Genomic DNA, 12,664 nt, shown 5'->3' with positions numbered 1-12,664 from the left:
ATTTGACAATATTGAAATAAATAAAATAGTTACTTATTGCGTATTTATTTATGAACAATTTTGAAAAATGAAGAGACCACTGGAACATGATCAGTTTCTCTGATGTTGCTGTTTATTAGTAGATGACAATACTGTATATTTTGTTTGACTCCATAAACTATTTATAACTCCCAAATGCACGTCATTTAGAGCATTCGTTTATAATAAATAGAAAATGGTCAAAACATCCAGTGTTTTTTGTTTTCGTTTAACACTGTAACTTTTTTTTTTCTTCGAGAGCACACCAGTATTAATGAGAACACATGCGACGCAAATGGGGGTGGGGCGTTCATGGTCAGTCGGGACAATCAGGGCATTACGTGCATTTGTGTGGACGGAGCACCTTCGTCACGTCAATTTGGAACGTTGACATTTCGGACTCGCACTTAAACGCGTCATGAGTGACGACGACGTCGCCACGAACGAAGCCCAAACGAAACGCCAAAGTGCCGCTAAGTGGACCGACAGCGATGTCCGAAAGAAGCACCAAAGTGCGGCCGAACGGGCCGGCGAGGCTCCCTTTTGCTTCGGAGACGAACTGGAGCTGAACCGCTTCGACGGTTTACCTTTCTCGTCGCGGTACTACAAGCTGCTGGCCGAGAGGAGGACGCTGCCCGTTTGGACGCTCCGGCGACGTTTCGACGACGCGCTCGCTCACGCGCAGCTGCTGGTCGTGTGCGCGCACGCCGACGCTGGCAGGAGCACGCAGGTGAGTGGACTGGACACAATATTAGGCACACCCGCACCACAACAACAGCCCTAAAACGAGAGCTGTCATTTACTCACACCATAAATGTTTGTTTAAAAAAAGAAGAAGACGTTTTTAAATAAATACACCCAAAAAGTTTTTTTGTTGTTTTTTTATTATTATTTTAGGTGCAAAAATAGGTATAATATGTATAATGCTATATGATTAATTAAAATGTGTTTTCTTTTGTCTCGTAAAAAAAACATAATACGTCATTTCGACTTTACCGCGTCCGTCCCTAGCAACTCCTTTGTCGTTAATTTCCCACAGTAATCACACCATTTTAAAGTCATTTAAATAAAATGGTTAATTTTTATTTAGTTGTGTTTTTTTTTAATTTAGGCGCGTTACTTCGCCGTCCGTTAGCAACGAATGTCCGGCCGAAAACACGTTCCTGCGAAAACACGTTCCTGCTCTTCCGGGTCGCGCAATTATTATTATTATTATTATTTTTTTAAATTCTGTACAAAGTATTTTGATACAAATATCGACTTTACATGCAAGATAAAGGATAGAAAATACTTTACTGTTTGTTTTGCTGCCACAGGTGTGGCCGTGGCGGTGGGGGTTGCGAAGGGACCTCAATGGAAATGTTGACGTTTAATTTTGTCTTGAATCCAACAGATCCCTCAGTGGTGCGCAGAGTTGTGCCTGTCGAACCGCTACCGCTACGGCACGGTGGTGTGCACGCAGGCCGGCGGGCGGCGGGCCGTGGACTTGGCCTTGCGCGTGGCCGATGAAATGGACGTAAACGTGGGCCACGAGGTGGGCTACAGCGTGGGCCGGGAGACTTGCTGCTGCTCCGACACGGTTCTCAGGTCGGCACGCCGGCCCTCTTTTACACACATGCACTACCTTGTCCAAGACCAAACTTGGTTCTGAATCTTGATTCTAAAGTTGCTCATGTGTCTTCTCAGGTACTGCACCGACGACATCCTGCTCCGAGAGATGATGTCCGACCCTTTTCTGGAGCACTACGGCGTGATCGTCATCGACCAGGCCCACCAGAGGACGGTGAGCACCGACCTCCTGCTGGGCCTCCTGAAGGACGTTCTGGCGCACAGGCCCGAACTGCGGGTGGTGGTCCTCACCGCGCCGCCGCTGACTGACAGCCTTCGGAAGCACTTCCGGGGAGCCCCGATCATCAGTCTGGAGTCAACTGGGTCGAGTCTCCCGGAGACGGTACACATCGGGGGCGGGAAAGACTACTTCTATTCGGCTCTGAGGCTGGTTCTGGAGATCCATCGCACCAAGGAGGATGGCGATATCCTCGTGTTTTTGGCATCGGAGGAGGTGCGTTTTTTTTTTTTTCCTGTCAGTCAGATTTCAAACCGGTCTAAGATCTGCCTCCTTCCGCAGGAGGCGCGCTGCGGCCTGAGCATCCTGCAGAAAGAAGGAACCAGGCTCGGGGCACACCTGGGACAGATGGTTCCTGTGGTCCCGGGACGAAGCCGGGGAGCATTTGGGTCTCTGCCAGATGAGCGGGGGAAAACCAGAAGAGTTTTCCTGACCACCCGACACGGGGAGGACGCGTGGTGGGCCGCGGAGTCCGTCAACTTTGTGGTTGACTGCGGAGTCCAGAAGAAAATGGTAACCTGGGATTGCTAGCAGGTTAGTTACGCCCCCCTGGCCCAGAATGTGTGAGTCTGAATTGAAGTTGTTGACTTTGGAAGGTGTACAACCCGAGAATAAGAGCCAACTCCGAGGCGCTGCAGCCCATCAGTCGCTGTCAGGCACAACTACGCAGAAAGCTGTGCGGACCAGCAGGTACGCTGAATTCTTGCATAGTGGCGCTTTTCAAATATTGTTTTGTCGCCATCTGTTGGCGTCTTGGTGTGTTTGTGTTCTTTCATTCACCTAAAACCTGTTAAAAATTAAAAAAAGAGTCCCGCCAGAGTCACGAAGTTGTCAGGAGACCAGAGGAAGGATCAAAGGAAAGAAAGATGAAATCCAGCACCAACCAGACACCACCCACAATCTTTCACCACCCCCGAAAACATCTCGCAAATGTTTCCGTCACAGGGAAATGTTTCTGTTTATATGCCGGGGACGGCCAACTTCCCGCGCGGAGGTCGCTGCAAATCCTGGAGGTCGACATCACGGCCACCGTTCTCTTCCTGAAGAGGATGGAGATCGGAGGTTTGGCCCAGTGCGACTTCATCCAGCGACCCGGTGAGCTTGGCGGGAAAACGCTAAGATAATGGTCTGCTAAAAACATTTGAGAGGGGGGGGGGGGGTGGGGGGGGATGTCTCGTTCGAGTCGTTCCCACGAAACGGGCTCTTTTTTTTTGTGTGCTCAGACCAACTCGGTCTGTTTGGGCCCGTCGAGGCGTGACTGACCCGAGCAGACGTGAGCCGACTGGCCGGCATTGTTTGGCATAAAAGGGGGACAGCTCGTTAGTGATTGCGCAAAGCTTTCTTGTTCGGGAACAATGTGGTCGCACTCCGTGATTGGTCGTTTGCCTCACTTGCTCTTTATTGGTCAAGAATTATGCCGACAAACTTTGTCCTCCGAGGGCCACATACAGAAAAATAATAAGACGCAAAAGGGCCATTTTTTACTTTTTAAAAAACTTTTTTCATTTTATCATAGTGTTTATTAAATATTGCACATAATTCACCCCCCCACAAAAACTAAAACTAATACTAAAACTAATCATTAGAATTATGCCGACAAACTTTGTCCTCCGAGGGCCACATACAGAAAAATAATAAGATGCAAAAGGGCCATTTTTTACTTTTTAAAAAACTTTTTTCATTTTATCATAGTGTTTATTAAATATTGCACATAATTCACCCCCCACAAAAACTAAAACTAATACTAAAACTAATCATTAGAATTATGCCGACAAACTTTGTCCTCCGAGGGCCACATACAGAAAAATAATAAGATGCAAAAGGGCCATTTTTTACTTTTTAAAAAACTTTTTTCATTTTATCATAGTGTTTATTAAATATTGCACATAATTCACCCCCCACCCCCCCAAAAAACTAAAACTAATACTAAAACTAATCATTAGAATTATGCCGACAAACTTTGTCCTCCGAGGGCCACATACAGAAAAATAATAAGATGCAAAAGGGCCATTTTTTACTTTTTAAAAAACTTTTTTCATTTTATCAGTGTTTATTAAATATTGCACATAATTCACCCCCCCCCCCAAAAAAAAAACTAAAACTAATACTAAATCTAATCAAAGTAAAGCAAAAGTGAGCATAAAAAAATATAAAAAAAATAACAGAACCGCCGTGAAAATGAATAAAAACTAACTAAAAGAAAAAATTCCCAAACTACAATATTTCTGAGCGGGCCGAGAAATGGAAAAAAAAAAAAAAGTATGGCCCCGGGGCCGTAGCTTGGACACCTCTCATTTACATGGAGTCGTTTTTTGTCAGTTCCTCTTCAGTTGCCAATCATCACACATGCAGAAAGAGGGCCCAAAAAGTTTTGTTACATAGCCGGGCTTCTGTTTTCCTCCCTGGGCTCAGACCCCGAGAGCCTCATGCAGGCCCTGGAGGAGTTGGACTACTTGGCCGCTCTGGACGACGACGGCGACCTCTCCGAGATCGGCATCGTCATGTCGGAAATCCCGCTGGAGCCTCAGCTGGCCAAAGCGCTGCTGGCGTCCTGCGAGTTCGACTGCGTCAGCGAGATGCTAACCGTGGCGGCGATGCTTTCAGGTACCCTCTGAAATTTGGCGCGCCCACCGCTCGCTTCCTGCTTCTCCACCAATCGCCAGGCACTCACATGGTGCCTTCGGGGACCATTTTTAAAAAATATATAAAAGTTTGTCAGGATTCTGACTTTAAAGTCAGAATTCAACAAATGGATTGCGTATTTTCTTCTTCAGCGCCGACCTGCTTCCTGGAGCCTCGGTCCGGAATGAGCCACGAGGCCTCGCAGTGTCACAGGAAATTCCAGCACCGCGAAGGCGACCACTTCACCCTCATTAACATCTTCGACGCCTTCAAGAGAAGCCAGAAGGATCCGTGTAAAACACAATGTCAGGTTATGGCTGAAGTGTATTTCTTGGGAGCTTCTCAGTTTTTATTTGATTTCATAGATTTCCGTGTTGAAAACTGGTGCCGGGACAACTTCCTGGACTATTCGGCCCTCCGGACGGCGGAGAGCATCCGGGCGGAGCTGAGCGACACGTTGAAGCGGATCGAGCTGCCCGTCTCGGAAGCGGCTTTTGGCAGCAGGAAGAACGCAGCCGACCTGAAGCGAGCGCTGCTGGCGGGCTTCTTCATGCAGGTGCGTTGGCCAAATCCCGCAATTCCCGCCTCAAAATTTCATTTTCCGCTCGCTCTCCTTCTTAAAAAGGTGGCTCGGGACGTGGACGGCTCGGGAAATTACCTGATCCTCGCGCACAAGCACGTGGCCCAGGTGCACCCGCTATCCGGTTACGGGCCGTGCGTGAACAAGCTTGGGCTGCCCGAGTGGGTTCTGTTCCACGAGTACACGTTGGCGGAAAACAACTACATGCGGATCGTCACCCAGATTTCGCCGCAAGTGTGAGTCGTAGCGATTCATATTCATCATTAGGGCTGGGTATCGATTCTAATTTCCTCAGTCGATTCGATTTCGATTCACAAGAGCTCAGTTTGATTCGATCTCGATTTTTTGCCCCCCCCCCCGATTTGGTTTGATTCACTTCAAGCCCATATTGATTAATTATGGAACATCAAGTCCTCTTAAATATCGAGGACATAATAAAAACTCCACAAACATTTATTCCAAATTGAATTTTGCGGAGGAAGTAACTGGTTAAATGATTTAGTGTTATAATTAGGGCTTTTAGATCAAGTGCATGATTAAAAGCTCCACAAATTCCAAATTAAAATTTTGCATAGGCCGTAAATGGTTAAATAATTCAATAATTGTTCATCAAGATTCTGAGTGGTCTTAAAGTGCAATTAGGTCTTTCATTAATGTAAAACAAAATACTTCTAAATTCATGTGACCAATAAATTTCAAGAACAGTTAGATACAAAAAAAAATGACCTTTAAAATTCTATTTTCTTATGAATTTAGTGGAAAAACGAGATATCATGAATCGATATCAGGCTCAAAGGAAAATCGTTTCCATATCGATGATTCGATTTGTAAAACCCAGCCCTGTTGATCTGCCATGTCAATGTCATTTCATTTCCTTCCCCTGTTGCAGCTTCACGCAAACGGTTCCACTCTACTACTTCTACAACCTGCCCCACAGCGAGAGCAAAGACATCCTGCGGCACATGCTGGACCCGCACGCCACCGCCAGCACCCGCAAGGACGACAGCGGCAGCAGCGGCGTGCGCTCTACCGATCGCTGCGTCGTCCAATGAGGGGTTGCTTTTCATTTGGGGTGGGATTATTCAAATGTTTCACAAAGTGGTAGTCAGAAAAAAAGGAAAGAGCCACAGCAGGCGGTCACTTGTTATACAATAAGGTGGTCTTTAAAAAATAAATAAAAATAAATAATAATAATAATAATAAAAATTGGGTGGGGGTGGGGGGAATTTAAAGTTTAAAAAAAAAAAAAAAAAAACTAATATGGAACACTTTTAGATTCATAAGTTCTTTTATATTTGTAATTCTTGTCTTGCGGTAAATGACAAAAAAAAAAAAAAAAAAAGGAGCACCTGGAGATGTTTTGTGAAATTCTTGCTGTGCTGCATGCAGTAGCTTTTCATTTTTTCTTCTGCTGCCCGTCCTCACTAGAAGAAAAATACTTTGTAAAATAGGATGTGGCTAACGCTAACACGGCTAGCAAGATGTGGGATTTCCATTTACCGCGGGAAACCCAAATGCATGACAAAGGCAGTACGATGGGTTTCCTACGTCCTCAGTCATCATAAAAAAAAAAAAAAAAGATAGAATCAAATCTTTGTAAAACATGATTTTACAACTGCATAACATCATGTGAGAAATTTAATTGAATCCAGTACAAGTCAATGCAGACATTCTCACTAAAAAAGAAAAAAAATCTGTTGAACAATGTTTTTATGCCGCATAGCCTGGAATTGGAAACAAGATGTCGTCTCCACTAGAAAAATACTGTGAATATTTTTGTAATAAATGAAATGTATATTAATATTTGAATTGAAGACGAATCTGTCCAGTAGATTTGTCATCATCTGGAACTAGAATCGCCAGAATATTATAAAGTAGAGTAGAAAACTTAATATAGCACGAAAAAAAAAAAGTTGCTTGTAATAAACATTCAGAGTACTTACAAAAGTTTCCTCACCTGCTCTGCTGCAAAGTCATTCGCACTGCATTCAATCTTTACAATAATACGAACGGTCCATTTTTCCCCAATTCCTCCCGCCATTTATTCTGCCGTGCGACCAGTCGTCAAACGGTCAGATATTCTTTCAGTTTGTCCATGATGGTGGGAATGCTCTCCACCGGGATCAACATGACCGTGCGGAACGGCTTCATGGGAACGTCGTCCACGGACCAGCGGCCGCTCAAGCACGAGTCGGCCTCGTCCTGCACCGAGAAGTGGAACGTGGAGACGGCGTGCTGCGAGAAGAAACCGAAACCCAGAAAGTTGACATTCGCAATGGCAATAAAAAAAACAATCAATGTAATAAGATTCATTTTAGCTTAATTAAATTAAATAGAAGTCAACGGTTTTGGGCACCTCATAGAAGAACTCCTCCTCAGCGTTAATGAACATGTATTCGTCCTTGGGGTCAGTGGGGTCAGGCCCTCTGGCGGTAACGGTCTTGCTGACCTGCATGCAGGTCTTGCTGATCATCAGGCAGTAGTGGTACTTCCCACTGGGCTTGTTGGTCCGCTCGGCTTCCGAGATCTCATCCCTGTCAAAATAAAAGGACATTTGATTGTGCTCATAAAAAAATGTAAATAAACTTCCCATGGGTCATTTTTGTTGCTAATTGTGATGTTTTTTGGAACCAATTCCATCAGCGACTCACTGCAGGTGCACGTGCAGCGGCAAAGCGATCTGCGGCGGCACATTGACAAAGCGCTCGCTCAGCAGCAGGCCGACGGGCTTGGCGGTATCGCCCAGCATCTGCTCCAGCTGCTCGGCGGCGACTTGGCCCGAGCTCTTCTCGCACTGCTCCAGGATCAGCTCTTTGATCTGCTCCACGCACTGCACGCCCTGCACGCGATGAGACGATACGCATCGCAGGGGCCCGACGAGACGGGCGGGAGACGACGACGACGGCGGCGCCGTCTTACCTTTCGTTCCGTCAGGTTCAGCATGGTGATGAAGCCAAACACTTCATCCGGGTCGTCATCGTCGCTGTCTTCGGGCACCTCCGCTTGCTTGGGAATAAAAATTTAAAAAAAACATTACAATTTTATTTTTATTCAACATTTGTTTTGATTGTATTTTGCTGTACAAATATTTGTGTTTTTCTAAAATAATGTAAAATATTTGTATACAATTTTACAATAAAGCTAGCATTTCATTGAATACAAACATTTGAAAAAAATACAAAATTGTTAAGTGGTTATAGTAAACTAAAATGCACAATTTTTTTTAATAAAGAAAATAAAGATGTTATGAAATATATAAAACAAAACGAAAATTTTATATAAGAACAATTGTAATAATTATCAAATCAAGACGTAAAAAAATGCATCATTTTATAAGTGCATGAAATAAAAACATGTTCTTTAGTGCTATAAATGTATAAAATACAATTATTTTTACACAATCGAAAATCAAAAGTCAGTCGAAGTAAAAAGTCAGTCGTCGACGCGACCGACCTTGATGACACTTCCCACGTGGTTCTGCTCGATGATGATGTCGGTTATCTCTGACGTGTTGACGTGAGCCTTCAGAAACAACTTGGAGCAAAACAAACCAGCGGAGCCGTCAAAACGCATGCAGACACGTTTGAAGTTTTTTTCTCTCCTTTTTTCTTTAACTTCCAACCAACCTGTTGTAAGAGCTTCTTGATGCCATTAAAGTGGTTGTGCGAAACGGCGTACGCTTCGAAGTCCACCGTAACCACCTGAATAGCAAATAAACGTGGTTGTTTTAATGCGCCTAGAAATTGCACAAACTATTAAAATATGTTATAAACAGAACTCCAAGGCTAATGTCATGCACTGTTATCATGCAACCGTGTTAGCGTTAGCAACCTAACGAGGCCGAGCATCCATTCAAGCGGGTTTAAAATGTCCTCACCTCATTAAGCTCCTCTTCGAACGATTCGCTGTCCTCATCGGTGGAAATGTCGTCTGTCTCCGGACTCTCGTCCGAGCTGTCATCGCTTTCCTGGGGGTTTTCCCCCAGACCTACCGCCCTCTTCTTAGCCGACGAAGCCATGCTGCAAACATGCGCCGAAGAGTTCGAGCCCCAAGCACAGTCAGCGGGTGGGCGTGTTTGAGAGTCACCCGCAACACTGGTGAGTGCGCAGACGCCATTTTGGCGCAAACTCGTCGGCCCTACGTCACCATAGATATCGACACACGTCAGAGCCAACCAATCGTGAACGTAGGGGTTTGCATTCCATACATCAAAATGTCACTGTCACTTGACGAAAGTTTTTGCACTATCGTTAAAATCGTTCAAACGTCCATTTGCTTTTTGTGGAATGTTTACTCACCTTTAAAACTATCTCCTTTTATTTTACTCTAGGAAAATTTTTCAAATTTCGCGAATATTTTGCGGAAACTTGCTTATACGGACGCCATTTTGGCTCATATTTAGCGTAGTTCCCACCGACTTGCCGTACTACGTCAGCGTCTGAATGGCGACTCGAGTCGTCATTTGGGATAAACTAATCATGGAGGGGTGACAGTTATTCTAACTGAATTTCATTCGCAATTTGCAGTAATACATTTGTTCTTCACTCTTAGAGAACAAGATTTATGAATTTATATAAAGCGCATATATGCGGTAACGCGCAAGCCTTGCTCGGGAAGAGTATATTAGTCAACTTTAAAATTTTATGACCCCCCCTTCCCCTCCTTTACAATAACTGGTCTATATGCGTTCAGATGTGTGATCAAGCTAGCAAGTTTCGTTGGATTTTCTAACATATTTTTAGGCGACAATGTAACGCGAACGTCATGGTACGTTACGGGTAATGCAAGTAGGTGGCTTCTCCTAATTGAATTTTGTGTTTTTTATGAAAAATTTGTGAGTGAATAAGATCATCAAAAAGCTTCTATCCAAACTACTATGTTGTTATCAGTAAACTAACAGCTGTTGGGTGTAGTTTAGCCTTCTATGCATTCACGCCCTCCTTCGTTCTCACTTCACTGCACTTCTTGATGACAGCTCCATTCATTTCCCCCGCAAAATCTCGACTATACTATAAATAGTCAATTTATGATATATAATTTCTGCAGTCTTTATCAAGATGAATGTGCTGCTTCTAAAGGAGCCAAGAGATGGCGACCAAGGGCCTGATCCTTACATCCGGGTAAAGACACGAAAACAATAACAAACCCATCTTATTTAGTCGAATCAAATGTCAATGCTCTGTTTTTGCAATTCTGCAGGAGATGACGTCACGTGGCTTGCAAGCAACGCTTCTACCTGTGCTATCATTTAAGTTTGTTTCACTGAACACCCTGTCAGAGAAGGTAACCAACCTTTTTTTTTTTGCTGTATTATTACTTTTTTTTAATGTCATTTTAAATTCTAGGAAATGTATCTTCCCCAAAGCTTTTCCAGCCAGAAAAATATGGTGGCCTCATATTTACAAGCCCGAGAGCAGTGGAAGCAGTGAAGATGTGCTTAGAGGACAAACGAGAAGGTGAGACAAGATGGAAAATTTCATATGGAGAACCCACTCCTGTTTCAGATGTTAAAATAACATGTCCGGAAAAGTGTCAAAAAAAGAATGAATAACCTCTCACACAAGTGTAAGAAAATAACGCTTTTGTGTCTTTTTCCACAGAATGGGAGCGCACGGCAAAAAACAAGTGGAACTCAAAGTCGGTTTTTGTGGTGGGGAAAGCGACGGCCGCCTTAGGTAAAGTCACCTGCCACCGACATGAACGTGCGAGGTGCCGTTAGCGCTGTTAGCACAAGTCACAACTTGCTGCGATGCACTATTATTGTTCCCGAGCAGGTGCAGCACCTTCCTGAAGTGTGCGCCACCTTTTGTTGTTCTTTTAGGGTAGTTCCTGGTGACGGGAAGCGACCGACTGTTGCTGACTATGATAACAAAACGTTGTGTTTGTGTCACTTTTTTCTTCTTCTCTGCAGTACGCCACCTTGGTTTGAACCCACTTGGCGAGGACACGGGGACTGCGGAGGTCCTGTCGCGTGTCATCATTGAACGTACGGTGACGTGGTTTTCAGTCGATTTCGGTGTTAGAAGAAGGGCTGGGTTATTAATTGATTAATTAGATAATATGTGATGCCCATTTATACAAAGGAATAACTTAATTGGAAGTACTGTAAGGTATGTCAAATTAACGTTTCCCTGTCTGTGCAGGAGAGGACAGCAATATATCCCCACTTTTCTTCCCCTGTGGCTCCATCAAACGAGAAGTTCTGCCCATGGCTTTGAGGGAGAATGGTGAAATGTCCTTTTATACAAAAAAAAAAAAGCAAACTTAAAATGGATATATCATTAAAAAAAATAGTCACTAACTCTTTGACTGCCAAAAACGTTAAATAACGTTTAATAAAATCCTATGGAGGAGTGCCAAAGACGTTAAAAGATGTTTTTTTTTTTCAAAACAGAGGTGAAACTAACCATTTTCTATTGTTGATTACTGAAAAACGGAATAAGGTAGAAACAAACTTTTTTTTCTGATGAAAGATGAGAGTCCAATCTTTCTTTTGGCAGTATGTGTGTTTCCATAGTTCAAACACATAATTTTCTGTGGACCTTGAAAGATCAGTCAAAAATGCTTAAATCGGCTGGCACCCACGGCATCCCTTTTCTGAAAACGTCTGGCAGTCAAAGAGCTAAATTACCGCAAAACAAAAGCTGTAATTTTCTCTAATGGTGCTTCTTTGAGAACAATCTCCAATATCTTCATGTTTTGAAAGTCCCCCCCATAGGATATGATGGAAATAGAGTAAATCCTAATTTCCTGCATGGGATTATTCAATATCCATTTTGTGATGAGCACTTCCTGTTTTGTCCACTAGGGGTCCCCCTTGAGACATTGACTGTCTATCAAACAGCCGAGCATCCTGACGTGGGCAAGAATCTTACCGACTATTTTGCAGCACAGGTCAAACTCAACTCTCGCTATGTTGCGCATTATTTATCTCAAGGCATCTCTCGCTTATACAGTGCACGTCCCGTCTCCATTTTTTTTTTTCATTGTCACTTTTAGGGCCCCCCGGCTAGTGTGGCCTTCTTCAGCCCGTCGGGAGTCCACTTCTGCCTGCAGGCCTTACGCGGGCTAGCCGGCGAGCAGCTAATGCAAATAAGGGTAAAGCTGGATATACAACAAAGATGCACAATTGAATCCATCAGTCACCTCCCTCGTTGTGTGCAGTTTGCCGCCATCGGGCCTACCACACGGGACGCCATGCAGGCGGCGGGTCTGAGCGTCTGCTGCACCGCCGAGAAGCCAACCGCGCAGCACCTGGCGGAGGCAATAAGCAAAGCGCTAAAATGACCATCCGACTTTTATCACTGATCTAGTTGCCCAAATCGTATTGTTTGTGTTTCCTGTTAATCTGGATTGCATGTAAATTGGTTGCCCGTCCTGCTGGTGTACCTAATATAATGTCCTGTGAATGTATATTTGAAATTCTTCTTGCTGGTTTTGTATGTCAATTGTATTGTTTATACTGAATCCCAAAGCCGTGACATATGTGTGTATATTGTTGTATTATTGTGGATCTTTTTTAGTTGTTTGTGTGGTCTTGTTAATTAAAGATTGCGCTTGAGCCGGTTCAAAGTGGGTGTTCTTCAAAGTCCATTCAA

The 12,664-nt window shown here is 44.0% G+C and overlaps 3 protein-coding genes and 1 long non-coding RNA gene across 7 annotated transcripts in view; 2 read left to right on the top strand and 2 right to left on the bottom strand.

Moving 5' to 3' along the window:
• Positions 1 to 769, bottom strand: part of LOC144038623 (uncharacterized) — a 33,601-nt gene extending 32,832 nt beyond the window's left edge. The window contains exon 1 of the long non-coding RNA XR_013289254.1: positions 606 to 769. This is a non-coding gene — a long non-coding RNA (uncharacterized LOC144038623). The remainder of the gene's footprint in view (positions 1 to 605) is intronic.
• dhx32a (DEAH (Asp-Glu-Ala-His) box polypeptide 32a) lies at positions 333 to 7,665 on the top strand. 2 transcript variants are annotated; one of them, XM_077551195.1, is made up of 11 exons: positions 334 to 748; positions 1,412 to 1,605; positions 1,705 to 2,080; positions 2,147 to 2,377; positions 2,461 to 2,554; positions 2,810 to 2,959; positions 4,277 to 4,468; positions 4,639 to 4,779; positions 4,852 to 5,042; positions 5,112 to 5,302; positions 5,956 to 7,665. In XM_077551195.1, the coding sequence occupies exons 1-11, from the start codon at positions 437 to 439 to the stop codon at positions 6,116 to 6,118; spliced, it is 2,235 nt and encodes a 744-aa protein (XP_077407321.1). In that variant the 5' UTR covers positions 334 to 436; the 3' UTR covers positions 6,119 to 7,665. The 2 variants fall into 2 exon arrangements, with proteins under 2 accessions (XP_077407320.1, XP_077407321.1); XM_077551194.1 differs by having other exon boundaries at positions 333 to 748; positions 4,639 to 5,042.
• bccip (BRCA2 and CDKN1A interacting protein) overlaps positions 6,687 to 12,664 on the bottom strand; it is a 33,515-nt gene continuing 27,537 nt past the window's right edge. Inside the window, exons 5-12 of the mRNA XM_077551220.1 lie at positions 12,213 to 12,320; positions 8,944 to 9,203; positions 8,693 to 8,767; positions 8,520 to 8,600; positions 7,986 to 8,072; positions 7,718 to 7,905; positions 7,423 to 7,600; positions 6,687 to 7,301 (exon numbers count right to left, since the gene is read on the bottom strand). Of these exons, the coding sequence (XP_077407346.1) occupies positions 7,131 to 7,301; positions 7,423 to 7,600; positions 7,718 to 7,905; positions 7,986 to 8,072; positions 8,520 to 8,600; positions 8,693 to 8,767; positions 8,944 to 9,084 (921 nt within the window). The 5' untranslated portion in view covers positions 9,085 to 9,203; positions 12,213 to 12,320 and the 3' untranslated portion in view covers positions 6,687 to 7,130. The remainder of the gene's footprint in view (positions 7,302 to 7,422; positions 7,601 to 7,717; positions 7,906 to 7,985; positions 8,073 to 8,519; positions 8,601 to 8,692; positions 8,768 to 8,943; positions 9,204 to 12,212; positions 12,321 to 12,664) is intronic.
• uros (uroporphyrinogen III synthase) lies at positions 9,726 to 12,632 on the top strand. Of its 3 annotated transcripts, XM_077551225.1 has the most exons (10): positions 9,731 to 9,853; positions 10,113 to 10,186; positions 10,266 to 10,349; positions 10,432 to 10,522; positions 10,667 to 10,741; positions 10,978 to 11,052; positions 11,210 to 11,293; positions 11,875 to 11,960; positions 12,066 to 12,164; positions 12,231 to 12,632. In XM_077551225.1, exons 2-10 carry the CDS (start codon positions 10,124 to 10,126, stop codon positions 12,351 to 12,353), a joined length of 780 nt encoding a protein of 259 aa, XP_077407351.1. In that variant the 5' UTR covers positions 9,731 to 9,853; positions 10,113 to 10,123; the 3' UTR covers positions 12,354 to 12,632. The 3 variants fall into 3 exon arrangements, with proteins under 3 accessions (XP_077407349.1, XP_077407351.1, XP_077407350.1); XM_077551223.1 differs by having other exon boundaries at positions 9,726 to 9,853; positions 12,066 to 12,632; XM_077551224.1 differs by having other exon boundaries at positions 9,740 to 9,833; positions 12,066 to 12,632.

Source organism: Vanacampus margaritifer, chromosome 18 (assembly GCF_051991255.1).
Source record: "Vanacampus margaritifer isolate UIUO_Vmar chromosome 18, RoL_Vmar_1.0, whole genome shotgun sequence".
Classification (NCBI taxonomy): domain Eukaryota; kingdom Metazoa; phylum Chordata; class Actinopteri; order Syngnathiformes; family Syngnathidae; genus Vanacampus; species Vanacampus margaritifer.
This window is presented reverse-complemented; position numbering and strand designations above follow the sequence as displayed.